Raw genomic sequence first — 26,179 nt, forward strand, 5'->3', positions numbered from 1 at the left:
ATCGCTAACGCGATGTAATGTGCTGAAGAGTGATGGAAATGTAGGCTAAAACTAGGTCAGTGTGTGTGTGTGTGTGTGTGTGTGTGTGTGTGTGTGTGTGTGTGTCAGTGCGTGTGCGTACGTGCGTGCGTGTGTGTGTGTGTGTGTGTGTGTGTGTGTGTGTGTGTGTGTGTGTGTGTGTGTGTGTGTGTGTGGAAGGACACATCCTTTTTAACGGTACTCATGGAAAGTGCTCCTGGCTCAAGCAGAGCCAAGTGAGGAGGTTTGTACTTGATGCTGAGGATTTTATTCAGTCTGAAAATAGCATCCCTTTAATAATAATAGGTTTTCTGAATCTGTGGTTCTCAACCTGGGGGCCCGGGCCCCTTCCCCCCCTTAAAGGGGAGTACCAAAGATCACAGGGGAGTCCTTCTCTGTTTGGTGATAGTCCAAAATGAAAACATGTTGACAGTCATAAAATCATCTTTAATCCGCTTTCAAGCTGGCCCCCCCCCTCTTTTGGGCAATTATTGTCAAAAATATAATAAAATATATATATATTTTTTTACAAAAAGTTCGAAACATTTTTAAAATAGCTGATCTAAGCTCACAATGCTCGTTGCATTGCTACACGTTGTTAGTTTTCTACACGTTAGTTTTTAGATTGGCTATTTTCACTATTCGACTTACGAGGAGGACTAGTGTGTGTGTGTGTGTGTGTGTGTGTGTGTGTGTGTGTGTGTGTGTGTGTGTGTGTGTGTGTTTGAGAGAGAGAGAGAGACTGTGTTTAGGGGTGGGGGTCCAAGCACAAAAGGGTTGGGAACCACCGTCTTTAATAATATGAGGGTTTTCTGAATGATCCACAGTCCACTAGTAAATAAGATTAGCGCCCTTGGAAAACATGTTAAGTTGCATCGAAGCTTCTAGTGAGAATCGCATTATTATGACTGTTGTCCTGTAAGTCGTAGTTAAAGATCTGTAGTATTTATCTGTTGCTGTGTGAGAAAATGAAAAGTAAAAAAACCCTACGTGCACCGTTCTGTTTCTAATATAAAATAAAATTCTCAAATGAAACTTTGTTGGAAGGTGGTTTTCCTCTATACAATGTCTACTATGTCTAGATTAAAAGTCGTCCAATTTAATTGTACAATATCACAATCATTTGCTGTTATATCCTACTGACTGACTGACTGAAATATTTGTGATCAGAGTTTTGCTTTTGCACTAAAAGCTGTCACCCCAAAAAAGTTATCTATCAGTTGTCAGAATTGATCAAAGCCAATGTATTTTTATTTTTTTTAATCAAAATCCATATAGGTATTTATACATACATGGTGTCAGTTAAATCTTCAAACGTTATAAGCCGAAAATAAAATATACAGTTGACATTAAATCATTTTGTGCCAGTATTGTTCTAGAGACAAACACATTCAAATAAAGTAAAATGGCTCATTTGGTACAAACACATTGGATACAAGATTGTAGAATTGACATATTTCAGAATAATCTTTTGATTATTTATTTTTTACATTACTGTATAAATCTGATGATTATTTTCTCAGGAACCCTTCCAAGCCAGGCAGAGATTCCAGTGTCGGAATTAAAAATTGGAATGATTTCCTAGAATCTTTTCTCCATTTATTAAGACACCAGTTGAACCTGCTGTGCCCTGTATGTGTCAAAATCTTCAGGCAGAGTATCTAGAAAGAGAGAGATGGAGAGAGACATAACAAGAGGATTATAGGGATGCAGTTAATTTAACAAAAATATTTATTCTCCGGTATATCGTGAACTCTGCCATCCACTTTACTTAGAACAAAACTATATTTGTATGGGACGCTAGCCCCTCCTATATTGAGCTAGTGTAGATTTTTGTCCTAACAAGCATTAAATGCCATTGGCAATGAAGGGAGAATTTGTGTCTGAGCAAATTAGCTATTATGTCCTAACACAAACATTAAATGCCATTGACAATGGCATCAGGGGTGGGCAGAATTTGACGATGGAGAGGGCCAATGTAGACAAGCAAATCGGCTATTTTGATAATGGCGCCCCTCACTTAACACGGGTGTGATTTTTATAGTTATAGGTATCGTGCTCGGTGGCGATCTATTTGTAGACTCACCGTTGCAGCGGTAGCGTAGGTTGGACCAAATGATGTTCTCCTGCGAGAAGCAGAAGACCCCCAGCCGTCCCCCTCTCATGGTGGTGTCCACGATGATGCCTGTGTCCGCCACCATCTGAGGACCCTCGAAGAAACGCACCCTGCAGAGAACACCCAGTTCACCAGGAAACAACCGTTTACACGTCAACAACAACAACCAGGTATAGGAAGCCATATTAGAACGCATTATGACACACTGGTCCTATTTGGAGTATTTCCAATTTTCCAATACAGTTATTAATACTTCTTACACCACTACTTACTTCTCCGAGGCAAATATTGTATTTTTCCTCCACTACAATTATTTGCAAAATGTTTCTTTACTTTGTTTATTTTGATTGTTATTACAAAACACACGTTAACCACTTCAGCCCTAATTTAAACTTTTGGCTTTTTAGAAAATAGCAGATCCACTTAGAGTTTGGCTATTTTCAAAATAATGTCAGACATTTTATTTGAGACATAATGATAACTTGTGTTGTGAAAGGGGACCTTCGGATGGGCATATCGATGTGTGGGTCCTTCATGTGAAACTGTGAGCACCACAGTGCACACGGTAGTACAGTAGGTTTATATAGCCTACCTGATGTATCCGTCAGAAGGTCTGTGCTGGAGGAACCAGCGGTACGAGGTCTTGTCCTTCCAGCCCACATTGCGAGCGTCCTTCCACAGCAGCTTCACCTGGTCGCTGGTGTCTCCCGTGTGCCACAGTGAGTTCCTCAGGTTCTCCCCGGGACCTGTGTTTGACTTGACAGCCTGGGGGGGTGGGGGGCAATGTCACTTTAGGACAGTGGTTACCAAACAATGTGTTGGGACCAGGGGGGGCAGTCAGACAGATATTTCGTGAAGCCACTAAGGAAATCGGGACTTCCTGAAAGTTCATATAATGTTAGTTTATCAGTTATTAACTGATAAACTAACCTAGTGAAAGAACGTCATAAAGTGGACTACAGTTGTCAGTAGCCTAGGTGTACCTTCAGTTGGATTCCCGGTTCTGCCACAGCCCTGAAGGGGTTGGCCTGCCAGTAGATCTGCTCCACCTGTTTCCACATCACCACGTAGAAACTGGACGAGTCCTGGTAGCCGAAGATGAAGCCGGCGTAGTCGTCGTCCGTCACCGTGTTCACGTGAAACGTCCCTTGAAAGTCCACCCCGCTGAACGCAGTGTAGCCTGGAGGCCGGAAACGATACATACGGAACATACTATAGTAGAGGTGCCTATAGGCCTATTTTAAAAATATCAAATATTGACTATCTACTCTTACTCTTATCTCAATTCGTTGATATATTTTTATATATATAACACTAAACAAAAACATGCTTCTTAATTATTTGATAAATCTAAAAAGTAATCGAATTAGTATAATCACTAAATTAATATTCAATAGTTCCTGCCCCTAAAGACAGCTTGCTCTTTGACCGTGACTGAATATCAAAAGTTGTCTATATGCTCTTACCAACAGCCAGCCCAGGGTCACTGTTCATGGTCTGGACAATCTCTCTGCCCTGCAAAACAAATTGGTTTGTTACTATAAATACAACATTTGAAGGTCTCGGAAGAAGAAAAAAGCTTCAGCGATTATTCTAATGAAAGAGCGAACCTGATTCAGGACCACCCAGTTGGGGTCTATCTGTGCGTCTCCCTCGGGGTCCAACACCACAGTCTGGTACTCCCGGAAGTCGGTCAGCGTGACCTCTGCGTTCTCCGGACACACGTCTATGGTGTCCACGATCGTGTCGTTGTCAAAGTCCATCTCACAAATGTTACCCACTCCATTACCTGTATTATATAGGACCGCAAGACACACGTTATGTCCCAACACCTGCACTGTGGATGACGGTCGGATGATTAAGTACAAGTTTGAGGAATCTTCACTTTATTGGATTAATCAAACGCAGCTTGCGGAGTCAGTTCAGTCAGTCAACCTCAAGGGAAGTTCTTGCCATGCTCAAAGGCCCATGCTATGCTCAAGGGGTTAACATGCTGCATTACTATGTGGGAGTATACGTGTGTACAAGTCTCACACGTCATTCGCCGATGCGGCAGTCAGCTGACTAACTGGGCAGGCTACTTAAGCTCACTAGTCTCCATGCTCTTCCTGCCTTCCTCTGCTCATGGTTCCCAGCTGCATGTGATGTTTTCTGTTCCTCGTGGTTGTTACTACTGCTTTTGCTGTCTGCGGGTGCAGCTACTGCGTCTGCTGCTTAAATTATGCTTCTCAGCTACTGTCCATGCTGTGATAAGGGCCTGCAGGTTGTATGCAAAATATTGAGTTTGATATGATTCTGCTGATGCTGAGTTCTATCATGTGGCTTCAACAAGCTTCATAATAGCCTGTTCTGGTTATTAAGCCGGATGCGCAGACAGTGCTGCACCTTCTATTGTATGTGGTATATGTGTCTACAGTCAAAGCCACGTTTTCATTTAGCTGATGTTTGCCAAGCCAGCTCAGGCGCAGTGTTTGTCCCCTCCAGCTATGGGTTCTCAAATCATGTGCAGTGGTTGCCACGTGCGCTTTTATAAGCAACGTTGGGCTTGTTTTCTGTAGTCAATGTTTGTTCTGGTTTTGGTCAGGGGCCCAAATGACCTTGTCCAATGAAATGTGTTGTTCAAGTCAGCATAGTCAATAGTCATTGGGGTGTATATATATTGTAAGTTAAGTTCTCATGTGGTGAGTCCTAGTCGGGCATGGGATGGTTCTACACCTAGTTGCTTTCTTTCTCAAGATCTGGCAACTCAGCTGCCTGTTGTGTCTCCTAACAGTTTCATTCATTTTGAAGCTAGACTTCAGTCACACTCTGCTTACCAAAGTATTAACAAGTATTACCTAACACTTTCTATATGTGCTTGGAAAGTATTGCTGTGAGTTAACTACCTTAATGGCAATCTCTATATAGATTTGGTGCTTTAATACTGCTTGTAGCCATGTGGTTTGTTGAGGTTCCTCATTGCCACGAGGGTTGTTCATGCTAAACTAATGCTAAAGCTAGCACCCTTTTCACCCTGTGATGTATCATGCTTCAGTTTATGCCTGGCTAACACTAATACTTCTATGCAGCAGCAGCTGTATAAGAGCTTTCTGCCCGTCAATTAATTCATACGTGGCATTATTAATCTTAAAGTTTTTTCCATGTTTCCAAGGACCGTATCATACGTTATTGTTAATTCATCTCAATGGATTTCAGTCATGCGCAGTGTCATATTAAAGTAGGTTAAGATTGCAAATTGCATTTGCAGTAATCTCATGTCAAGTGTCATAGCCTTCTGTCTAGTTTATTTACTTCCGTAGATTTGTTTCTAGCTGTTATTTTGGATGTATTTCTTAATGGGCATTTAATTAGTGCTTCCTTTGTCGTTCTATCATGTCTCAGCTTCACTATCCGGGTTGAGCTGTCTTGGAGAAGAGCTAAAAGCTTAACAAACTGCTGCCTCCGTCCGCCCCTCAAGCCTATCTAGCTGTCGGTCCAGTCACTCTAGCGTATACCCTCCTCACTCTCTTTGAGGTCAGAAGTTCAGATTAAAATATACGTATACGTATATAGCGTCCTGTCACCGTGCGTCCCATTGCCCATTCGTCACTTTAAATGTCTCAGATTCATATTGTATGTTCTGTTGATCAGTCCTCGAGTAAGATTAGGTAATGGCAGTTGCTTTGTGGGACTGAAGATGTTTCAGAAGGTGGTAGGCTAGCAGCTTGCTGTGTCGCTTCATTTCTGCACAGCTAACATCCACTGCCAGGAGCTCTAAATTGAAACTCCTAAGCATTAATTCATCACTTATCTGCGAGAGGATCTGGGTTGAAGGAAGGCAGCCATAGACTATGTCTATGTTCGCAGCAAGCTTGGCTTCTGTGTCGCAGTGCTTGTGCGACCTATCGGTTGTGGTTTCCCCGGTGCAGTCTGGGAAATGTACTCTGCCAGTTGTATTCAGATCAGTAATCGATTTGAAGTCGCTCAGTGCCACTATAGTATTGAGTAACAGCATTAGGAAAATGTAACCAAATGTAACCAAGTGTAACCCTAACCCTAACCTTAACCCAACAGGATAATTATGTCATGGTATACATGGAGGCCTCATATCTGGTCTCGAAACGAGCCTCCAGATTCCTAGGCTGCCCCTGGTTAGTTGTGTGACCTCATGCAGCGTGTCATCAGGACGACGGATCCAAATGTTTGGCTCATGGTGCTCATTAAACGTTAAAGTAGTCTATAGTAGTGCAAGATGGCCAGTATATCTTGTTAACCTTTTCACCGTTGCAGTTAGTAGGGATGGGGCAGATTTTCTTGTGGCTGCTTGGTAGCTACTTTTTCAGGTGGAATCCTACTGTAAGCCTACATTTTCTGGTACCAGCTCAGCGGCCTCGTGGTTAGACCCGGACTGGGAGGTTGCGGCTCGATCACCGGCTGGGTCATTCCAAAGACTAAAAATAAAATGGGACCCAGTGCCTCCTTCGATCCTCGGCACCAATGGTCGGAGTGGAGTAAGTCCCTGCGTCATACTAGTGTCACGTCCAGGGGCTGTACGTGTACATCAATCTGCTCACTCTGCTGAAACAAGTTAGGCTCCTGCCCTCGGGCCTCATGACTCGGCAAGGCTGTTTTCTGCCCATCTTAGTTATTGCAACTAATGGCATGACAGTAATCAATTCATAGTTAATTGCATAGATGTTGTCAAACAACCGTAACCTTTGTCATTGCTTCTTCATAGAAGCTGTTTGGCGTTGTGTTAAATTAATTTATAATATTAATTAATTATTAATACTAATTAATATTTTATACAAAAGTGGCTATTCAGGACAGGCACATATCTAGGCATGCTTTCTCTCAAAGCATATCATGTTTTATCTGTTATCTGTGGCTCATCCGTTCATCAGGTCATGACCCCCAGATGATCTTCTGGTCCTAAGCTTTCTTTCAGCACAATCACAGATGTCCTGGGTCGCTCAGTCAGGAGATTCACCAATACTTCTTCAGCCGGTGTGGGCCCGTTGGGGTTTCTTCGAAAGTGATGGTTCTAGTATCTAGCGAAGAAGTAAGTCCATCACCATCACCCACGTGCAGGCTGCAGTTCTGTCGATCCCGCAGCATTATAGATTTCTTGCATGGGACATAGTAGTGTATCTCATCTTAGTTCTGGACGAGGGTGGTCTCGAACAGTTCTCGGGTCTGTATGACATGAAGCTTATTTTAACTTCTTTAAAGCTCATAATCAATTGCTCAAAGGCTGCATGAAGAGCATATGCCGCTTATGTAAGTTATTCATAAAGGGCCTCTATCACTTGGGTGTTTAAATAGTTTAGGATTAAGATCTAAGGCTTCTCTCTTTAAGTATTGGTATCTCGGCTTGCGCGGTGTGGGAAGTCTCTCCTGCTGATCTCGACCCTCAGCATGATCTCTGTTTTCCGATCCGTGCTAGGATCCCCTATTCACTCTTTAATTCATTCATTTAGTCAGGATGAAGTATAAGTAACTCTGTCTCTGCTTGTGTCTTTAGTTCTGCATCGGGCAACCTGCTCTGGCTGTGTTCTGGACTCCGTCAGGTGGCGTGAGCCCTGCTTAATCGGCTATCGGTCTCCTCAGCTCATTCCCTGGCTACTCCCGATTCTACCGCCACGCTGATGCATCAGTCGCCACCTGAAACTCAGGCCAATGGTCCTCAGCTGCCCATGAATCATCATGTGCATCTAATCGGAAGAGCTTTCAGTTGTTTATTCAGAATGTAATGAGTGCAAGTGCTGTATTCGATCAGGGATGGTAATCTTATTTCCTTGCATATACGGTGGTCGCTGGGGGCAGTTAAATTGGTGGCATTTCACAAGCTAATGTTAATAATGGTTCGTTGATGTTCCTCTACAGTGGCATTAAAGGAACATCGGGGTAATGGTGGTTTCCTCACTCTGGCGTTAGAGGGATGTTGGGGTAACATGAATGGTCGCACTACATGTAAGATCTGTTTCGCTGGGTGAAGTTCCTACAGGTCGTTATAAGCTATATATTATAGGCTTATAGTTCAGTTTCTCCTCAAGCTCATGTTTATAGTGGCTCTAGAGAAACAGCGCATGCCGATGGAGTTTCCTCATTATGGCATAGATGACGTCGGCATAACGGCGAGCATGCCGATGGCGTTTCCTCATACTGGCGTAGAGGACGTTGGCATAACGGCGAGCATGCCGATGGCATTTCCTCATACTGGCGTAGAGGACGTTGGCATAACGGCGAGCATGCCGATGGCGTTTCCTCATACTGGCGTAGAGGACGTCGGCATACCGGTGAATGGTTGCACTACACGTAAGCCCTGCGAAAGCAGCGTAGAATATTCCTCCATATGCTATGGAGGAATACCGGTGAATGGTTGCACTACACGTAAGCCCTGCGAAAGCAGCATAGAATATTCCTCCATAATGGCGTTATGGAGGAATGGCCTATCGGCTAGCGCAGCCATGCAGGCCTCATTCAGCTTAAGCTTAAAGTCTAGCATGCCTATTCTCAAAAATGGTTTTGAGTCCGGCGCTCACCCCACACATATAACTTTCCCAGATAAGCCTCACGATTACCAGCGTGGCGTCATGGCACACATAGCTCACATAAAGTTAAAATATCCGTGCAGATCCAGAAATTGCATAGCCGTTGCATTTCGTCACTATCGAGTGGGATATCTGCCCGGATGGGTATCGGTTGAGGATTCCCGTAGGTTTGATAGATTGAAATATTTTCAATGTAGGAATACAGTACATTTTAAGCACAAACTCAATACAGAGACTGTCCACTGTGAGTGTAAGCCCCGCGAAGCAGCGTAGAATATTCCTCCATAATGGCGTTATGGAGGAATGGCCTATCGGCTAGCGCAGCCATGCAGGCCTCATTCAGCTTAAGCTTAAAGTCTAGCATGCTTATACTCAAAAATGGTTTTGAGTTCGGCGCTCACCCCACACATTATTTTTCTCAGCTAAGCCTCACGATTACCAGCGTGGCGTCATGGCACACATAGCTCACATAAAGTTAAAATATCCGTGCAGGATCCAGAAATTGCATAGCCGTTGCATTTCGTCACTATCGAGTGGGATATCTGCCCGGATGTGTATCGGTTGAGTCTTCCCGTAGGGCGTTCTCGGTTCTGCTTGTTGGGGGGTTATCCGTGCAGGTTCCAGAAATGCATATTCGCATTTCGTCACTGTGCATTCATAGTGGGTCACCTGCCCGGATTGACGGTGAAGGTTCACCGAAGGTATGCGTGTTGGGGGGTTATTGTATATCTATCTCCCTGCTCTTATGTTTTATGTTGTTGCTAATCATGCCGAGCAGGGAGAATTCCAGCAGAGCCGAACGCCAAGTCAAATATCATATGCACACTTGTTACTCATGCTGCAATAAATATTGTTTAATCTATTCGTGAGTTGTCTGACTGAAATCAAACGCAGCTTGCGGAGTCAGTTCAGTCAGTCAACCTCAAGGGAAGTTCTTGCCATGCTCAAAGGCCCATGCTATGCTCAAGGGGTTAACATGCTGCATTACTATGTGGGAGTATACGTGTGTACAAGTCTCACACGTCATTCGCCGATGCGGCAGTCAGCTGACTAACTGGGCAGGCTACTTAAGCTCACTAGTCTCCATGCTCTTCCTGCCTTCCTCTGCTCATGGTTCCCAGCTGCATGTGATGTTTTCTCCCACCACCACCCCAGCACCACCGGTGGGCTCTGCTATCTATGCTCCCCATGGGGGGTTATTGTATATCTATCTCCCTGCTCTTATGTTTTATGTTGTTGCTAATCATGCCGAGCAGGGAGAATTCCAGCAGAGCCGAACGCCAAGTCAAATATCATATGCACACTTGTTACTCATGCTGCAATAAATATTGTTTAATCTATTCGTGAGTTGTCTGACTGAACTTTCAATTTTGAACACTTTTACTTCTACTCCACTACGTCTCTGAGGTAAATATTGTACTTTTTTACTCCACTACAATTATTTGAAAACGTTAGTTAGGCTACTATAGATACTTTGTGGATTTGTGGTAGCATTACAAAACATGCATTAATCACATCATCCCTATACTTTGGCTATTAGAAAATAGGCAATCTACAAGCTAACGGTTAGTTAGTAGTTTAGTTGGTTAGTTATTTAGTTGGTTGTTAGCAGTTTAGTTAGTTGTTTAGTTTAGGACCTACCATCATCATCTTCCTGCAGAGGGTTAGGAATCAGGCGACAGTTGTCGGGGCCCGGAGGCAGCAGGTCAGGGATCCCATCATTGTCGTCGTCGTCGTCGCACTCGTCTCCTTTACCGTCCTTGTCCGTGTCCAACTGGGAACTGTTCATGACAGCTGGACAGTTGTCCCTGGAGTCCTGGTGGCCGTCACCGTCACTGCAGAACAAAGACTACATTAGAAACACGTTCTAGAAGATTCAACAGGGGTCTTCAACAACAGGTGGAATCCGGGACACAATGGGGGCTCAGAGATATACTGCAGGGGGCACGCCAAATCCTTGAACGCTCGCATTCCCTACTCTGGGGAAGGCATTAGCTGAGAAAAGCCAATCTATGCGTTCTGAGCTTGTAGATCTGCTATTTTTAAGAGGTTTGGTGTACAGGGGGAAAATATCAGACCAAGTACAGAGCCAAAGGTCAAGTTTACAAAGTGTTGTGGGTTTAAGTCATTAAATGTCTGGAAATACACTTTAACGTGAATACAATATGCAGTGGGGAGGTCTATTCTAGTGCAGTAATCTAGTGAAGACATTTCTAGTCTTAAGTGGTAAAGACACCGATGTTAGTGCCTGCTACAGTATGTGCATTAGTGTTGCAACAGTTAAACGATCCATTCGATTTAATCAATCATTCATAAATAATCGTCTGATTTACAAGCTCACAACACGTTGCATTTGCAATGAGACACACTGTGAGCTCAAGTGTTTTAGCCATTTTCTATAAGCTTAAGTGCTAAGGAAAAAACCCAAAACATCAACGATTATAAAACAGTTGAGTTAAATACATCACCTGTCCTTGTTGGTGTCACAGGGGTCACCAATCAAGTCATTGTCCTGATCCAGCTGATGGAAAAAGAGGGAAAGTAATGTCTCTCAAGTATTCATCAATACTCCCTGCAGTGAACATTTATTCATTCATATTTTATCATTGTTATTGTTTATCATCATCTGTTTATTCATCAGTGCGGTTATTAAATTATCATTCATGAGGACTATCATGTCTTCCATATGTGAGTTGAATGAATCAAATTTAAAAGCATTCTTTTGAATGAAAGGTCTGGATGGTATTGTTGGCATACAATCATCAGACTCTAAAGCTGTCGCTGATGACTCGTGTTTGGTGTCAAAGCTAATGACTGTACATAATTCCTTCTCTTCACTTGTCCAATCTGTTGTATGCTGCTACACACTCACAGTCTATGGCTGCTACACATGAGCATGTTAACCCAAGTTGTATCATTCATTTCATAACAGCTTATATAATAGCACTGTAAATATCAATAAAAAGACAGATCGTCACCTGATCAGGGTTGGGGACATAAGGACAACTATCACAGGCGTCTCCCACTTTGTCACCGTCCCGGTCCTTCTGGTCAGTGTTAGGCACCCTTTTACAGTTGTCCCTTTGGTTGAGAATTCCTAACAGCCAACACAGTGGAGAGGACTTGGCTTTCATTGGTTATACAAAGTGCTGATGTGGGTGATAGAAGCGAAACGGTTTAAAAAAATTAAATGATATTGATATGATATTAAAAAAATGTACTTATTAACTGATTGACATACTAACCGTCACCATCGATGTCCTCGTCACATTCGTCTCCCAGTCTGTCTATGTCGGTGTCTTTTTGGTCGTTGTTCTTGATGGCACGACAGTTGTCACAAGCGTCACCAAAATCATCCTCGTCGACGTTCCTTTGATCTACGTTGGGCACCAACACACAGTTGTCCTATAGTGTCCAGAACCAGAGAACAAATAGATAGATTACATTATACAGTTCATAACATCCATTCATGGAATTCACTTCACGAACTGTAAACGTCAGTCATGGCATTTAAAACCATTGGTGGATAAAGTATTTTGTAGTAGTAGTATCAAGTATCAATACTGCAATGTAGAAATACTTTGAATTACTCTGTTAGAACTTAGAAGTGAAAGTCCAGTATTTAAGATTTACTTGTATTAAAATCTTTTGTAAATAGCCAAAGTTTAAATAGGGCTGAAGTAGTTAATGTATGTTCTGTACCGCTAAACCAGGGGTGGGCAACTTTGATGAATGATGAGGGAGAGGGCCACTATATTTACACACTCACTCCACCTTAAAGGGGCATTCCACTCATTTTCAACATTTTACTATGTCATTAAATATACCTTAGAGCAGTTATAATAATAATAAAAAATCCCTCCATTCTGTGTTTCCTACAACTGGAGGTCTGAAACAATTTTTTTTCATACTTTATACAGTTAGTATAGTAAAAGAATGTATGGGTTTATATTCATTCTGTATTCACATTCATATACTTGTGTGTCTCTTTGAGAGAGCTGTGAACTCTCCAGTCCAGTCGGTGGCGGTATACACCTTATGGTAGTAACCCGCCATAAAACTCAAAGAAGAAGAAGAAGAAGAAGAAGCTGTGAGGTGCTCTTATCAAGCCTTGAACCAATTGGCCCTAATTGCATGCTGCAGAGCACAGAATGTTCTGGAGAGAACAGGAGACAGGAGAGAGAAGTTCAGTCTATTTTTGAAAGAAGAGTGCTGTATTTTGATCATTTTGAGAAGTTTGATACTGGAAGGCCTGGCTGCATGGAACCCTGTTTATTGTGTGAACGTTGTGAACACTGACTTGGTGAGTGAACTGTGCTGTGTTTGTGACTGCAGCAGCAGCTATGTTACACTATGTATAACTTTCATGGTAACAGTTTTGATTTAATTGTAGCCTATGTCCAGCTAATTGTAAATATAATTAGTAGTAAGATGAAGATGTTTTATTTTTGTTTATTCTATATTATTAAATTAAAATTTGTTTATCTAAAAGGGGGATAAATTGCTTAACTAATATAACTTACGGTAGTTACTTACCTTAGATTAGATTTAAAACCTGACAAGGACAACTAAAATAAATGGCGAGTAAATAGGACTAAACTAGAGACTAAAATAGGATAAAAAAGTATTTACCTGCTTTTCCTAGCATAGGGTTAATAGGAGGTACAGTACTTATCTGATCTTTCACAACTAAGTAGCCTACAGTTGTTTTGGTTATTGTTTTGTATGAGTATTGTAATTGTTGTGTATATCTGCTATTCTATTGTATGTGATACAAGCTGTCGGGCTATTACTAAACCTTACCCATGGTCTGTGGTCTAAATTATTCTCCCTGCCTATACTGCTCCTCCGAACCTAGTATAGTCCTATACCCCGTAAATAATAACTAGGGGGTTATACACATGTATGCTGTAGTCTAAATTGTACATTAAGTAGGCCTACAGCACTTGAGTAAATGTACACAGGAATGAATTGTGAACATGTATTTATGATGTCATGTAGAAACCTGTGTGTTGAGGATTCCATCTCCATCAGCATCCTCGTCACACGCGTCTCCTTCTCCGTCTCTGTCTGCGTCTTCTTGACCAGAGTTTGGCACGGTTAGACAGTTATCCTGGAACAAGACAACAAATTCAGTAATTATATCCAAACTACTAAGTATTCTAGAGATCCATATTGACTTGTATCAATATGTTCAGGCTGTACTACCGGACAATACATATCTAGATCAGTGGTTCCCAAACTGTGGTGCGTGCATCCCTTGTGGTGCTATGGTTTTATTTTAAATATATTAACCCATTTAGGCCTGACGTAAAAAAAACGTCTTCTAAATCCTGACGGTGAAAAACCTTATGTTTCTGTATCAGTGGTGCTCAATATTTCATGTCAACGACCCCAAAAATTATATATGCCTCCCCCCCCCCCCCCCCCCCCATCTGAACATATGTTGTTCCAGGGACCTCCCCAGAAGCAAAGATTTGAGTTAAAATGTTCACTCTGTAATAATAAATATTCAAAGATTTGAGGCACATTTTCACGATTTTTCAAAAATAGCAGACCTACAAGTTCATTTTTCAATAAATGGGTTAATATATTGTGCCAATATATGGCAAGTACTGTATGCAGAATATAGCCTGCATATATATATATGCCATATTGAGGTTCATACATGTGCATACTGTATATGTGGATAAATAGGAAATATCTTTATATAGCTTATACAATATGTGGGGGTGCATCAGCTGGGTCGGGAGGTAACGGGGTGCATGGCCATAAAGGTTTGGGAACCGCTGACTCACACTCGTCTGTGATTTTGGATATCGTAATATGATATGGTGCAAGTGTTGACGTTTACTGATTTTAATCCCTTAACCCATGTAGCCTATATGGTATGGCATAAGTGTTGACTTTTACAGATTTTAGTCACTTAACCCTGCATAATGAATTCTACAAATGTCTATCTAGAAATATCAGTTCTCTGAAAACACTTGAGTTGCTATCAGTGGTATTCAAACCTTTTCATGTCAAGGACCCCCAAAATATCAATATTTTGTCCCAGGGACCCCCAGATGCAAAGATTTGAGTTAAACTTGTTATTGTGGATGTCCGATATTATTGGCCTCCCGATATTATCGGTCCGATATAGTCATAACATTTTTATATCGGTTGATATCGGTATCGGAAATTAGGAGTTGGACAATATCGGACATCCCTACATGTTATATAAAATATTCAAAGATTAGCACAGATTTTCAAGATATTTCAAAAATAGCAGATCTACATGCTATTTTTTGAATAGCCAAAGTATAAAACAATGGTTAAAGTGGTTCAAATTAAACGGATGCTTTCCTGACTACTGGGTTAAGCCTTTTTTATACGTTAAATTGTTTTCAGAAATGCTGTACTGCGAGTCCTTCCAGAATGGCTGGACTTCACACACAGTTTGACACTGTAGCCTATACACACATAGACCGTCCTTACATACCGGTATATGCACCATACACACAACTGGTCAATCCATCAAGAATGATTCATTATTCATTACATAATGCATTAATAATATCATTCATTCATAATTCTTTCCAGATCGCACTGATGTGTGTTTGTTTGTATGTTTTCCCCCTGAACCTCCGGAAACATCAGAGTGACTCACCTTGGCACAGTTCCTCTCAGGACATTCCAGCTTCGCGTCGGGGAATCCATCGATGTCTATGTCGGGCCCACACAGGTAGCCGTTGCCAGCCCAGCCCACTCCACACTGCCAGGATGGAAAATGGTTGATGTGCATAAAAATAGTGAGTGAATATGAGAACACACAACGCCATTATGACACAAACGGCTTTGATAGCAACAGGACTGTAATCCATCATATCGTCGATGTCGAGGAGGACAAAATGGTTACTTTTCAGGAAATGGGGGGGAAAAGAACCATTCGTTCCAATGCATTCATTGTATAGTTATCATCCAGTCACAATTAAGCTCTTGTTAATACTTTTAATTTGTTAAATACTCAAAACCCAAAGACACCCCTCCTAACCATATACTGTACACTTTCACTTTCAAAAGTCTCCAAAAGCGCACCATGTTGAAAGGTTTTGGACATGCAAATTTCTTTCCGGAACGTGTACTGTAGTAAATGTTGGTAAATCAATCTGACCTGAGTCACCACTAGTTGCTTATCCCATTTTTGTTATAATTTAACTATTGAAAAATAGCAGATCTACAAGCTCATACGAGCTTGTATAGGTCTGCTATTTTTGAAAAATCCTGAAAATATTTATTTCAGAAAACTGGAGCATTTAGAAGATTATTTTTTTTGTAATATTGAGGTCCGGCCTGAATGGGTTAATGACCCCCTAGTGGTGGACACAGTGCACTGACCTGACACTCTATGCCTCCCTCGCGGTGGACGATGCACTCTGCGCTGGCGTGGCAGGGGTTGGGTTGTCCGTTCCCGCAGGCCCTCTCCGGTTTACAGCCTCGCTTCTGGTCCCCAACGTAACCTGGCTTACAGGGGCCACACCTGAATGAGCCCTGAGACAGACGGATGGATTAATAGATAGATAAGTCGGTGATTCTCTATAGTTTCGCGAAATACACCATCAGCAAATGAATGATGGCGGTATACATCCGATATACAGATCTCCTGCACTGTGCAGAAAGAAATTCACACGACAGTGTCATTACTGTATCCCGCACTATAGTCCATATATGCAGTCATTGACAACGGCATCAACAGAATGCACTGATGTCGATACAACGGCAACATTGTTGTCGCGTTGCAATTACCGCAGTGTTACTTATACTGAGGAATAAAATGCGCAGATAATATTACGATAAAGACAGTATCCAAGCAGTAGCCTATATGTCCGAGAGATTACAACCCACATGGGCAATTACATCCATCACATAGCTTGGCATTTAGAAAGAAAGAATTTGGTGAATAATCCATTCCACAAAATTATTTTGAAAGATTTATATTTCCGACAGCAAGGGTGTTTTACAATGTTTAAACAACCTGGGTCCCCCAGGGGTCTTTGATTGATTGAAATATTTATTAACAGTTTGCAGAATTACAGTACATTTCAAGCACAAACTCAATACAAAGACTGTTAACTGTGAGTGGACGACCCAATTAAGCATTACTCTGTACTTGGCCCCTTTCTTTTTGCCTCTCCATCTCTTTGCCAAAAAGAGCTGATCTACAAGCTCAATTGAATCAATTGAAGCTGCTTACAGATTTTCACACAGCATGCCCAGGATTGGGATGCTAGCTAAAGTCAACGTGGTTAAGTTCAGAACAAAACTGTCAGATAGCCTCCTATATTCTGTTAACTTACAGGAGTGTTCATGCAGATGGAGTTCTCCACACAGCTTCTGTTTTTGGGACCCTCGCACTCATTAATGTCCTTGCACACCTTTGTGGGAGAAGAAACAGACACTTTGATGTTTGATTGACAGAAATGCTGAAGCATAACTATCACTAAACTGATACAGTATGTACTAAAATATAGCAAAAAAAAAGAACATGTATACTGTAAATTAAACATCTTCCAACTGGACTAAAGCCCATAATAACAGCTATACCTGTTTGTTGGCAGTAGCGTAGGCCAGGCCCACTCCCTGCACCACCGGTCCGGTCCAGCCTGCATTACACGACCCACAGCGGAACCCTGGCGACGTGTTGATGCAGCGCACACCCATGTGACACGGCATCACCGTGCACTGCACACACACACACAGACACACACACACACACACACACACACACACACACACACACACACACACACACACACACGGTAGAGCAGGCAGTGAATAATCTACATTATTTAATATGTTGGTTCTATTGTGAGGAATTCAGGACCTTTCACGTCCAGATTCCATTGTGTGTATCCTATGGAATTTGCAGAATATACATTATGATCCATATCTTTCCTTGTGACTTTTCAGTTCCATTGACTAGAAGTAGATGGAACTGAAAAGTCTACTAGTGGTCTACTAAAGCGGTTACAGCCATTTATTATCCTTTTTAAAATAAAAATCAATTATGATAAAATAATCAATTTAGAAAAGAATGTGTCAGCAATGTGACATAAACTAATTTGAGGCTTCATGTGTCTGTGTACTTGATAGAAAATGTGTCATTTTGAGGGTGCACCACTCCTTTTACGTGCACGGTTAAACAAAAAAACGAATGAGATTTGAGACATTTATTTTGGGTCCATTCGTTGATTAAATCATTATCAATCTTCCTAAAACCCCACGCCCTGCATGGGATGGTTTCAGCAGCCGTCTCCTCTCACCTCGTCCACGTCCTCGCAGCTTGTTCCGTTGCCCACCGTGCCGTCGGGACAGGGACCACAGGAGACGCCGTCCACCGTCTCGGTGCACTTCGTCCCCGGGGGACAGGGGTTGGGGTCGCACGAGGGACGAGGTGCCGTCCCTCCCATCGCTATACGCAACACACAACACCATGCAGGTCAGTGATCTGCTGTTGTTCATGCTTCTATTTCTGCTGCTCATTTCATTTGATTCAGTTTAACCCATGATTCTGACCTGAGATCAGATTCTAAAAAATGTCTTCTACGTCCTGACTGTTTTTCTGAAAAAGCTGTGTTTCTATGTCAGTCGTTTCTACAAGCTCATAGCGCGCCACTCGGTGGTATGTAGATCTGCTATTTCAGATGTAGATCTGCTATTTTTCAATAGATAAAGCATAACATAGTGCTAACACTAATGTACTAAAGCACTGTGTAACTTTGATCTGATGCATTGTGTATATGTCTCTAAACACAATGGTGTACAAATGGAACCAAATATGGGTCTTTTTCTTATTTTATTTGGACAGGATAATGAACATTAATAAACACTAAAACATGATTTATGTGTAATTGCATACACATGATTGAGTAAGTGTAAATATGCCGGATTTCCATCCGTAGTCCCCAAAACATACAAAGATAATAGAACATGCATAGATAACACAGCACTCAATTACAGTAAGACAGAGAGGCATATTTAAATTTAAAAAAAACATTTTATAACGCCTATAACTAGAGAATTTGTTTGAAAAGTGATCCATTTGGTTACATTTGTATACTCTTGAGTTATGGGTCCTTGAAATTAACAAGGCTCAGAACCATTGATCCAAGGCCAAAATAATCAGCATTAGTATACTGTTTGTACTCTGTACTCACCGCATGCTTCACACTCCATGACAGTGTTCTTCAGGAAAACAATTTCTTTGATCTGTTGCTTCAGAAGTTCCTTGATCTCTGCCAGGGCCATGTTGGTTCCTTTGATCTGATTGATAATTTCCCCATCTGAATCACAAACAATTTAACATCAATAAGCCATCGTATGAAGCACTTCATTAATTCCACCATCACACCAAACATGCTCAGCAGCTGTGGCACGCTACTCACAAAATATAGTACATTAAAGCCAGAATTTTTCAGATTCAATGGGTATTTAACCACCAGACCCATATTTGACTATTTAGAATGATGCATATACCTTTACATAGCCATGTGTGTAACTAATTTCCCAAACAATTTGGAACATGTACATTGCCATTGCAGTATACATGAGTAAACAGAGCATCATATACTGTACCATGAACAATTAGTAATTTGTTCATTCATTATGCATTTTCTTTCTTTGCTTCTATTATCTATTTTCACTCACTTGACTCTTTTTCTATTTTTTTTTATTTTTTTTCTATATATTTTTTGGGCTCTTCTGGCATTATAGATTGCAGTGTAAATTTAGGAAGGAAACGGGGAGAGAGAGACGGGGTAGAGAGACATGCAGCAAAGATAGTTGGGTACAGGACTCGAACCCACGATGCACTGCCAGGCCGCTTATGTGCCTACATGTATGGTGCCTGGACCGTTGGACCGCCTGCCCAGGCCTTGACTCTGTCTCAATCCTTTTCATCTTTATCAGTTTCGCCACATTGCTTCAACGTTGCGTTATCTAAACTAACTTGAATTAAAAACTCTTTCCATGCCCATGACGTCTTTAACAACTTTTTTCAAAGTGTCAATTTGTGCCCTTGACGACTTTGATGACCTTTTTGATGATATTTTCGGGGTACAGACGACCGTCGCTAGCCTTCCACTAACCGTAGGCGGGTGTCGTTTCCATAGGAGCCGATTTCCATAATGGTGGGCGATCCAAAAATGTCCCCTCGATCCATTCAATCCTGTTATTACCACGATTTTTTCTCTGAATCTTTTCTCCATCCCCACCTGGATTGGCAATTAGGTGATATTTGGACCTCAATGAAAAATCTTCGATGCTCCGCGGTTAGCATATTAGTGCTTCTAGCAGCACAGAAGGAGCTCCAGAGTGTCTCAAAGATAGCGGATAGGGATTCTGTGCTCCAGTGCCTTGCGTTTCCTGGTGTTTTGAGTGCAGAGGGGGGCCAGCCATAGAGCGCATCCATAATAGAAATCCATATTGTAGGCTGCACCTTTAGTAGCTAAAGAGTGCAGGGACGGGGGACACCGAAAACAGCTGATCTACGTACAAGCTCTCAGCGCATCGCAGCGCGACACATTGTGAGCTTGTAGATCAGTCGTTTTGAGATTTATTTTTGGCTAAAATTGCCCCTTTTATGGAAGTTCAGCACTTGCCTCTCTAACATTCTCTGCACGTCCCTAGTGGAGAGGCAGGCTACCATTCATCATGTGTACACTGTGTACAGACGGACTCAGTCATCACACCACGTTCCCTCCGGTCCCATGCCTCATGCCTGCCATTCCTAAAAACCATAACACTGACTGAAATAACATCCATCCACTACCACCTCCTCGGCAGTATTCTCAGTAAAAGCCTCCGCTTTTGGGGAGGAATGAGCAGAATCTCCCCTGTCCTGCCAAAACAAGGTTTTCCTTTACAGAAATGTGCAACGCAACATGATCTCAAGTTGTTCATGGTGTTGTGTAAGTGATTCCGCCATGGAGTGTCTGTTCAGTAACGGGGGTCTTCCTGTCTCTCCAGGTCTTTAGTAAACAGAACAGGCAATTTCAGCCAATCAGGAGAGAGAACCCATACGGAATACAGGATAAGCAAATGAAATGGAAGTAATGAAAACAAATAAAAAGTGAGCAGAGCAGACACAATTTGATCTGGAAATCTATAAAGATTTAAGCTGATAATTGGGTACTCTCTGAGTGGAAATTGGGAAACCACCTGAAAATGTTTTCTTTCTTTTTTTCTTTTTTCTTTCTTTTTTAAGAACTGTAGTTCTGAACAAGTCTGGCACTCATCAGTTTGAATTACAATTACAATCAGAGCCCACTATTCAAAGTGAGACTTTTTGCTGTGATATTTTCAATCAATGTGTAGAGCTGAAGTGCGTAATTTATGTTTTGTAATAATAATCAAAATCTTTTAAAGATATTGTTTTGGATTTTTCTGCATCTATTGAAAGCAATCTGACAGGAGATGGGGGGGAGAGAGAAGAACGATATTTGCCTCTGAGATGTAGCGGAGCAGAAGTACTAAAATCACACCTGTGTGAAAGTGAGGGGCGCTCTTATCATCGTACATTATCACATTCCGGCCACAATTTGCGTCCTCACCTTCGTCATCAATGTTTACACTGACATACAATCTGAGTAATATGACTATTAGGTCAAATTTACACTATGACGTAAAATTCTCCATTCATCATTAGGAATGTAATGCTTGTGTAGGACATACTGTAGTTTGTGGTCACACTAAAAGCTGGACATATAGGAGGGTATTGCTGTAAAGTTAAAAATCACACTTGTGTGAAGTGAAGGGGCGCCCAGATTCTTGGGTGCATGTTCTCATGTCCGTGAAAAATGAAATACTTTTTTTTTTACAAGATGTATTTATATCAGCAAGATGACGTCTTACCATAGTTTACCCTAAACAAACATTAAATTCCATATAGACTTTGGCTAGCCTATGACGTCATTTTGGAAAGCCATGCGGAGAGAGAGGGGCTATAGCGCCCCTCAAAAATACCTCAAAAGTGTATACTTAAGTACAGTATACTTGAGTTAATGCACTCAGTTACTTTACTACACCAGTGCAGGCCTACACAGAGCGAGTAGATAGAAATGCTAATGCTCAACTAGTTACAGTATAATGAGCATTAGTGACCACCAATTATATGACCCTATATGAGCTACGAATGTTTTTATAGTTCTGACCCCTGTTGGGGTAAACTCCTGCTGTATGCCTTCCTAAGTTCCTCCTACACTGTATACAAATGTATGAGGGGGAGGTGCTGAATTGGCTGCTCTATAAAAAACATTAAGAACAAAATTATTCCTTTTTAAGCTGTTTGTTCCAAGAGGGCGGCACCAACACATCCTACAAGCTGTGTACCGTTCACAACTATGTACAACATGAAAGTACAGTACTGTACATCCATCACGTACTGCACAATACCTATTGCAGATGTGTGGGCTACACTATTGATGTACTGAAGATGTACTAAACATATGTGTGTTGGTTACTTATGTACGTTATTTAGATAGACGCAAAGAATGTTATTCACTGCAGATGCTATAGGTTTTATGTTTACCAAGCATCATAGTAGTACTTAATTGTTTCCTTTTCTTTCCTTTGTTTACACGACCATTTACCCTGTTATTTTTTTTACTCCATTTAATTGATTCTGAACTTTCACTTTGTAAGTTGCTGGGTTAAAAATGTGTATTGATAAATGGCAGTAATCAAATAATAGGAGAACAATGTATAAAGATAGATATTTGTCCTATCAGACTCTCTCTCTCACACACACACACACACACACACACACACACACACACACACACACACACACACACACACACACACACACACCCTCCAGGGAGCAGTGCAGGGACAGTGTGTGTGAAGGGAAAAGAAGTGTGTTCTTTCCATCAGGGGCATCTCTGTTTTTCTGAATGAATTCCATGAAGAGGAGAGCTTCTAGACATGGTGGAATGTACTGGAGTCACTACATCTGACCCGATCCACTCACACAGCCACTGACGTGAATATCTGACCACCTTTTTAACCACATTTGAAGGGATAGTTCACCCCCAAAATGGCCTTTTTCTATCGATTACTCACCTCACGGAGACTTGAAATCATGGATGTTCATTTGTTTCCGTCGCATTCCTAAGCCAATAATTTCAGGAGACTCTTCGTGTCTCCATAGGGAACCACTGCTGGCCATCCAATTATTGGCTTAGGAATGCGACAAAAAAAACGAACAATATCCATGAATTGTCTCCATGTAGAGAGTAGTCGATGATAAATAAAAAATAAACCTGCTCCAGTATTAAAATTATTAATTTATTGTGCAGTACACGCATTTGATAGAGGAGAGGATGCCACTTTATAAATCTCCCAGGGGGAAATTGAGGGTGTAAATAAAAATGACAGTGCCCAACAGAAAAAAACATCACATAGCTTTTCAAGCATCTTCATGGTGCTCTTCTATCGACATAAATGCTCTTTTTAATTTCTGTGTTTATATTATCATCTGATACAGTAACGTCTCTCTCTCCCACTGCAATATGAAGTGAAATGTTGCACTCACCCCTGCTCTGTGCCGCTGCGGTTTGTCTGTCCACACACAGGACCCCAACAAACAGCACCAGACTCCACAGCATGATCCCAAATGACCCCCAACGACGACCCGAGACAAGACCGAGACCGCCCGCCGCTCTGCTCTGCTCTGCTCTGGTCCTACAGAGACCACCGGCCTTCACACCGCTGAAGAGGTTGATCCCCTGCCCTGCCGAAAAAGAAGGTTTCCTTTACATCAATGCATATTGCTTCTGAAGTTGTTGTTATATACTATAATGAATAGAATGGTTGTTGATATTAATTTTAAACCATATAGTCAGGAATGCTGACCAACAGTATGGGGAGCCCATAAAACACCAAAAAGTCCAAATTCATGTCGTAGGTCCTTAAAGCAAACAAATTAATTAAATTCATTATAAAATAAATCAATATCATTGTAATACCTGCAATGTGACGAGTTGTGAGCTTGTCGATAGACCGTTTTCACACGACATCCGTAGAATGCATAAAAGTACGGCATATACGTGGCTAATCAGACTAATTGATTAACAAAAGGCAATACTGATTGTTTCATATTAAATACAAAATATCAATAAAAGATGCTTTTCGGTTATTCGATTGGTTAATTAATTAACGGTTAAGTATAATGACAGAGTAATCTCGGTATAAGGAACTAATGGATAGCTGCAGCCATACCTATGAAACAACAGACGAAAGGAAGAGTGGAGTTTCTGCAGTTTGCAGAGCTGTATACTGTGGTCCAGACAGTCCTCTATCCTGGCCTGAGATCAGTTCATGGAGACAACTCCTCTTCCAGGTCTGTATCCGTCTGCCTGTCTATCTCCTTTACAGAAGACACTGTGTTGCCTCCTTTCCTGCTGCTGGGCTCTTATAGCCCCCGCCCCCCACCCCCATCACTATACAGCCTGCCCAGGGAGGGAGTTCAACCCACAACCGCTTGGCTACTGGGAATTATTAATCATATCATGTCGCCCCGTTTAAAGGAATTCCGACGAAATCCTGATATGGGCGGTCTGGAGTCGATGTTAGTTCTTTTGGCAACAGATGAAAACATTGCAGTTGCGTCGGTGGCTCACTAGTGGCTCATGTACCATTGTGAGTGTGTGTGCAACTGTGCTCGACTGCATGTGCGTGCATGCTCGTGTGTGTGTGTGTGTGTGTGCGTGCGCATGCGCTCATGCATGTTTGTGTGCGTGCGTGTGTGTGTGTGTGTGTGTGTGTGTGTGATTAGTATGTTTGCCAGTGATTGGTTCACCAGATGTTGGTAACATTCCACTGCGGCACCCAGGAGGCTGTGGTACAAACTTAAGCACCTTGACAAGATCTCAGGGCTAACGGTGCATTCGTCCAGAAGCTCCACCGCGTTCAAGGAAAACTGGAAACACAAAGCAGTAAAAAACAAACTACTAACATGCTCTGATCGTATGCCAACACAGCCAAAGCACACGTTTGTTTTGTTTTATTTCAGTCGGTGATTGTGAATGATACATCCTTGGATGACGAGTCTTTTTTTAAGTACACATTTTTGGGGGATTTTAGCACCATGAAACGGTTTCATTCTGGGAAGATGCGTCCACATCCTCCGTTGCAAACTAGTGTCTGACACACACTTCGATGCTTTGAGTTCCACAGTCGGTGACCGTGTCTGTGTGTCATGGGACAGATTCTAGGACAGTGCAGTGTACACTACTGACCAAAGGTGCTTGTTCAGTCCATATAGTAGGCCACACGGTAATGTTTGTTTATAGAAGGAAGTGATTGGTGGCCGCACTGGAAGCTGACACGATAGTATTAAAATACTATAAACTATTTATGAACTAAATGCTTAACAATGGCCCGATTGATTCTGGCTGGAGACCTCTGTTGCATGTCTTTACGTCAATTTAAAGCGGTTTTCTCCAGCGGGAGAAACCACGGGGGATGATTGTTTTAGCTCCGTGATGATGGCTTCCACTGCTGTGTGGACTGTAAGGAGCAGGGGTTAAGGTGTCAGATGACCTCCTGTTAAGTTAATCAGCGGTGGTTTATTGCTTGCTCCTACAAAGGTTGGACAAGGAGGCCATTCGGGCCAAAAGGATACTCTCTTTCTCAGGGCATACGACCCCGGATTCACCTCTGCCCTCTGCTGTGTAGGCCTCCTATAACAGCTTGTGGGTTATGTAATGGAGATGTTGATGTGTACTATATGGCCCGGTTCCTTCACACTGACATTTCCACCAACATGATTCACAGAGCTGGAAGGTAGATAAGTAGCTATAGCCTGGGTTCCCGCCTGATTTGCTGCGTTCCGCGGATCTGAAAATGTCACAGTTGCATTTTCAGATGCGCGGAACGCAGCGAATCAGGCTGGAACCCAGGCTAATAAGTAGCCTATAGCAGCCAACCGTTCCCGAGCCATGCGACCCATACTGTAGGCCAGGAGCCTATAATCTCCTGTTTCTGAAGTGTGAGGCGCCTTGATGTGTACATTGCCTGGACATGGCGCTAGTATGTTGCAGGGACCCTCAATTGTATTGTATGTCTTTGTCGATTAATTGAGTATTGAGTACAATGGACCGAGCTGCCACCCTTAGATCTCCATATATGGAGCTGGCCTGTTCTGACATTGCATATGTTGATCTGACCTCATCAAACCCTAATGTACACTCAAGACACACTCCATATAATATATGAATTCTGTATATATCGCTTCTCGCCCTCAGGGCGTCTTACTGGTAAAGTATTAAATAAAATAAAAAACTATGAAAAGATTTATGCTGACTGAGTGCCATTGTGCCAAGCAGGGAGGCATTGGTTACCATTTTTATCATCTTTGGCCCCAACCTTCCAATCTCAGGGTGGACTCTCTAACCACAGGGCCACCTAACATCTCAGTCACCATGACACATGAGCTTGTATATATAAGCTGTTTTGGGACTTGGCCTGA

The 26,179-nt window shown here is 42.0% G+C and overlaps 1 protein-coding gene across 2 annotated transcripts; it reads right to left on the reverse strand.

Moving 5' to 3' along the window:
• Positions 1–1,512: 1,512 nt before the first annotated feature.
• On the reverse strand, positions 1,513–24,085 carry comp (cartilage oligomeric matrix protein). Of its 2 annotated transcripts, none has more exons than XM_080770349.1 (19): positions 23,929–24,085; positions 23,243–23,435; positions 18,867–18,992; positions 17,973–18,121; positions 17,254–17,391; positions 17,007–17,084; positions 16,048–16,200; positions 15,320–15,424; positions 13,673–13,780; positions 11,913–12,072; positions 11,646–11,764; positions 11,136–11,188; positions 10,309–10,502; positions 3,745–3,923; positions 3,601–3,649; positions 3,118–3,314; positions 2,727–2,899; positions 2,105–2,244; positions 1,513–1,679 (listed from the first exon to the last, which is right to left on the reverse strand). In XM_080770349.1, the coding sequence occupies exons 2-19, from the start codon at positions 23,313–23,315 to the stop codon at positions 1,621–1,623; spliced, it is 2,253 nt and encodes a 750-aa protein (XP_080626475.1). In that variant the 5' UTR covers positions 23,316–23,435; positions 23,929–24,085; the 3' UTR covers positions 1,513–1,620. The 2 variants fall into 2 exon arrangements, with proteins under 2 accessions (XP_080626475.1, XP_080626474.1); XM_080770348.1 differs by having other exon boundaries at positions 23,243–23,440.
• Between the last annotated feature and the right edge of the window lie 2,094 nt (positions 24,086–26,179).

Source organism: Protomyctophum bolini (genome assembly GCF_963924005.1).
Source record: "Protomyctophum bolini genome assembly, chromosome: 8".
NCBI classification, from domain to species: Eukaryota; Metazoa; Chordata; class Actinopteri; order Myctophiformes; family Myctophidae; genus Protomyctophum; species Protomyctophum bolini.

Bases quoted from the DNA above. Each gene is read 5' to 3' on its own strand.
- comp (XM_080770349.1), bottom strand. From the start codon at position 23,315: ATGCTGTGGAGTCTGGTGCTGTTTGTTGGGGTCCTGTGTGTGGACAGA. The intron at 18,993-23,242 runs GTGAGTGCAACA...TTTGTGATTCAG, and splicing joins CGCAGCGGCACAGAGCAGGG to ATGGGGAAATTATCAATCAG. The intron at 3,315-3,600 runs GTAAGAGCATAT...TCCGGCCTCCAG, and splicing joins TGACCCTGGGCTGGCTGTTG to GCTACACTGCGTTCAGCGGG.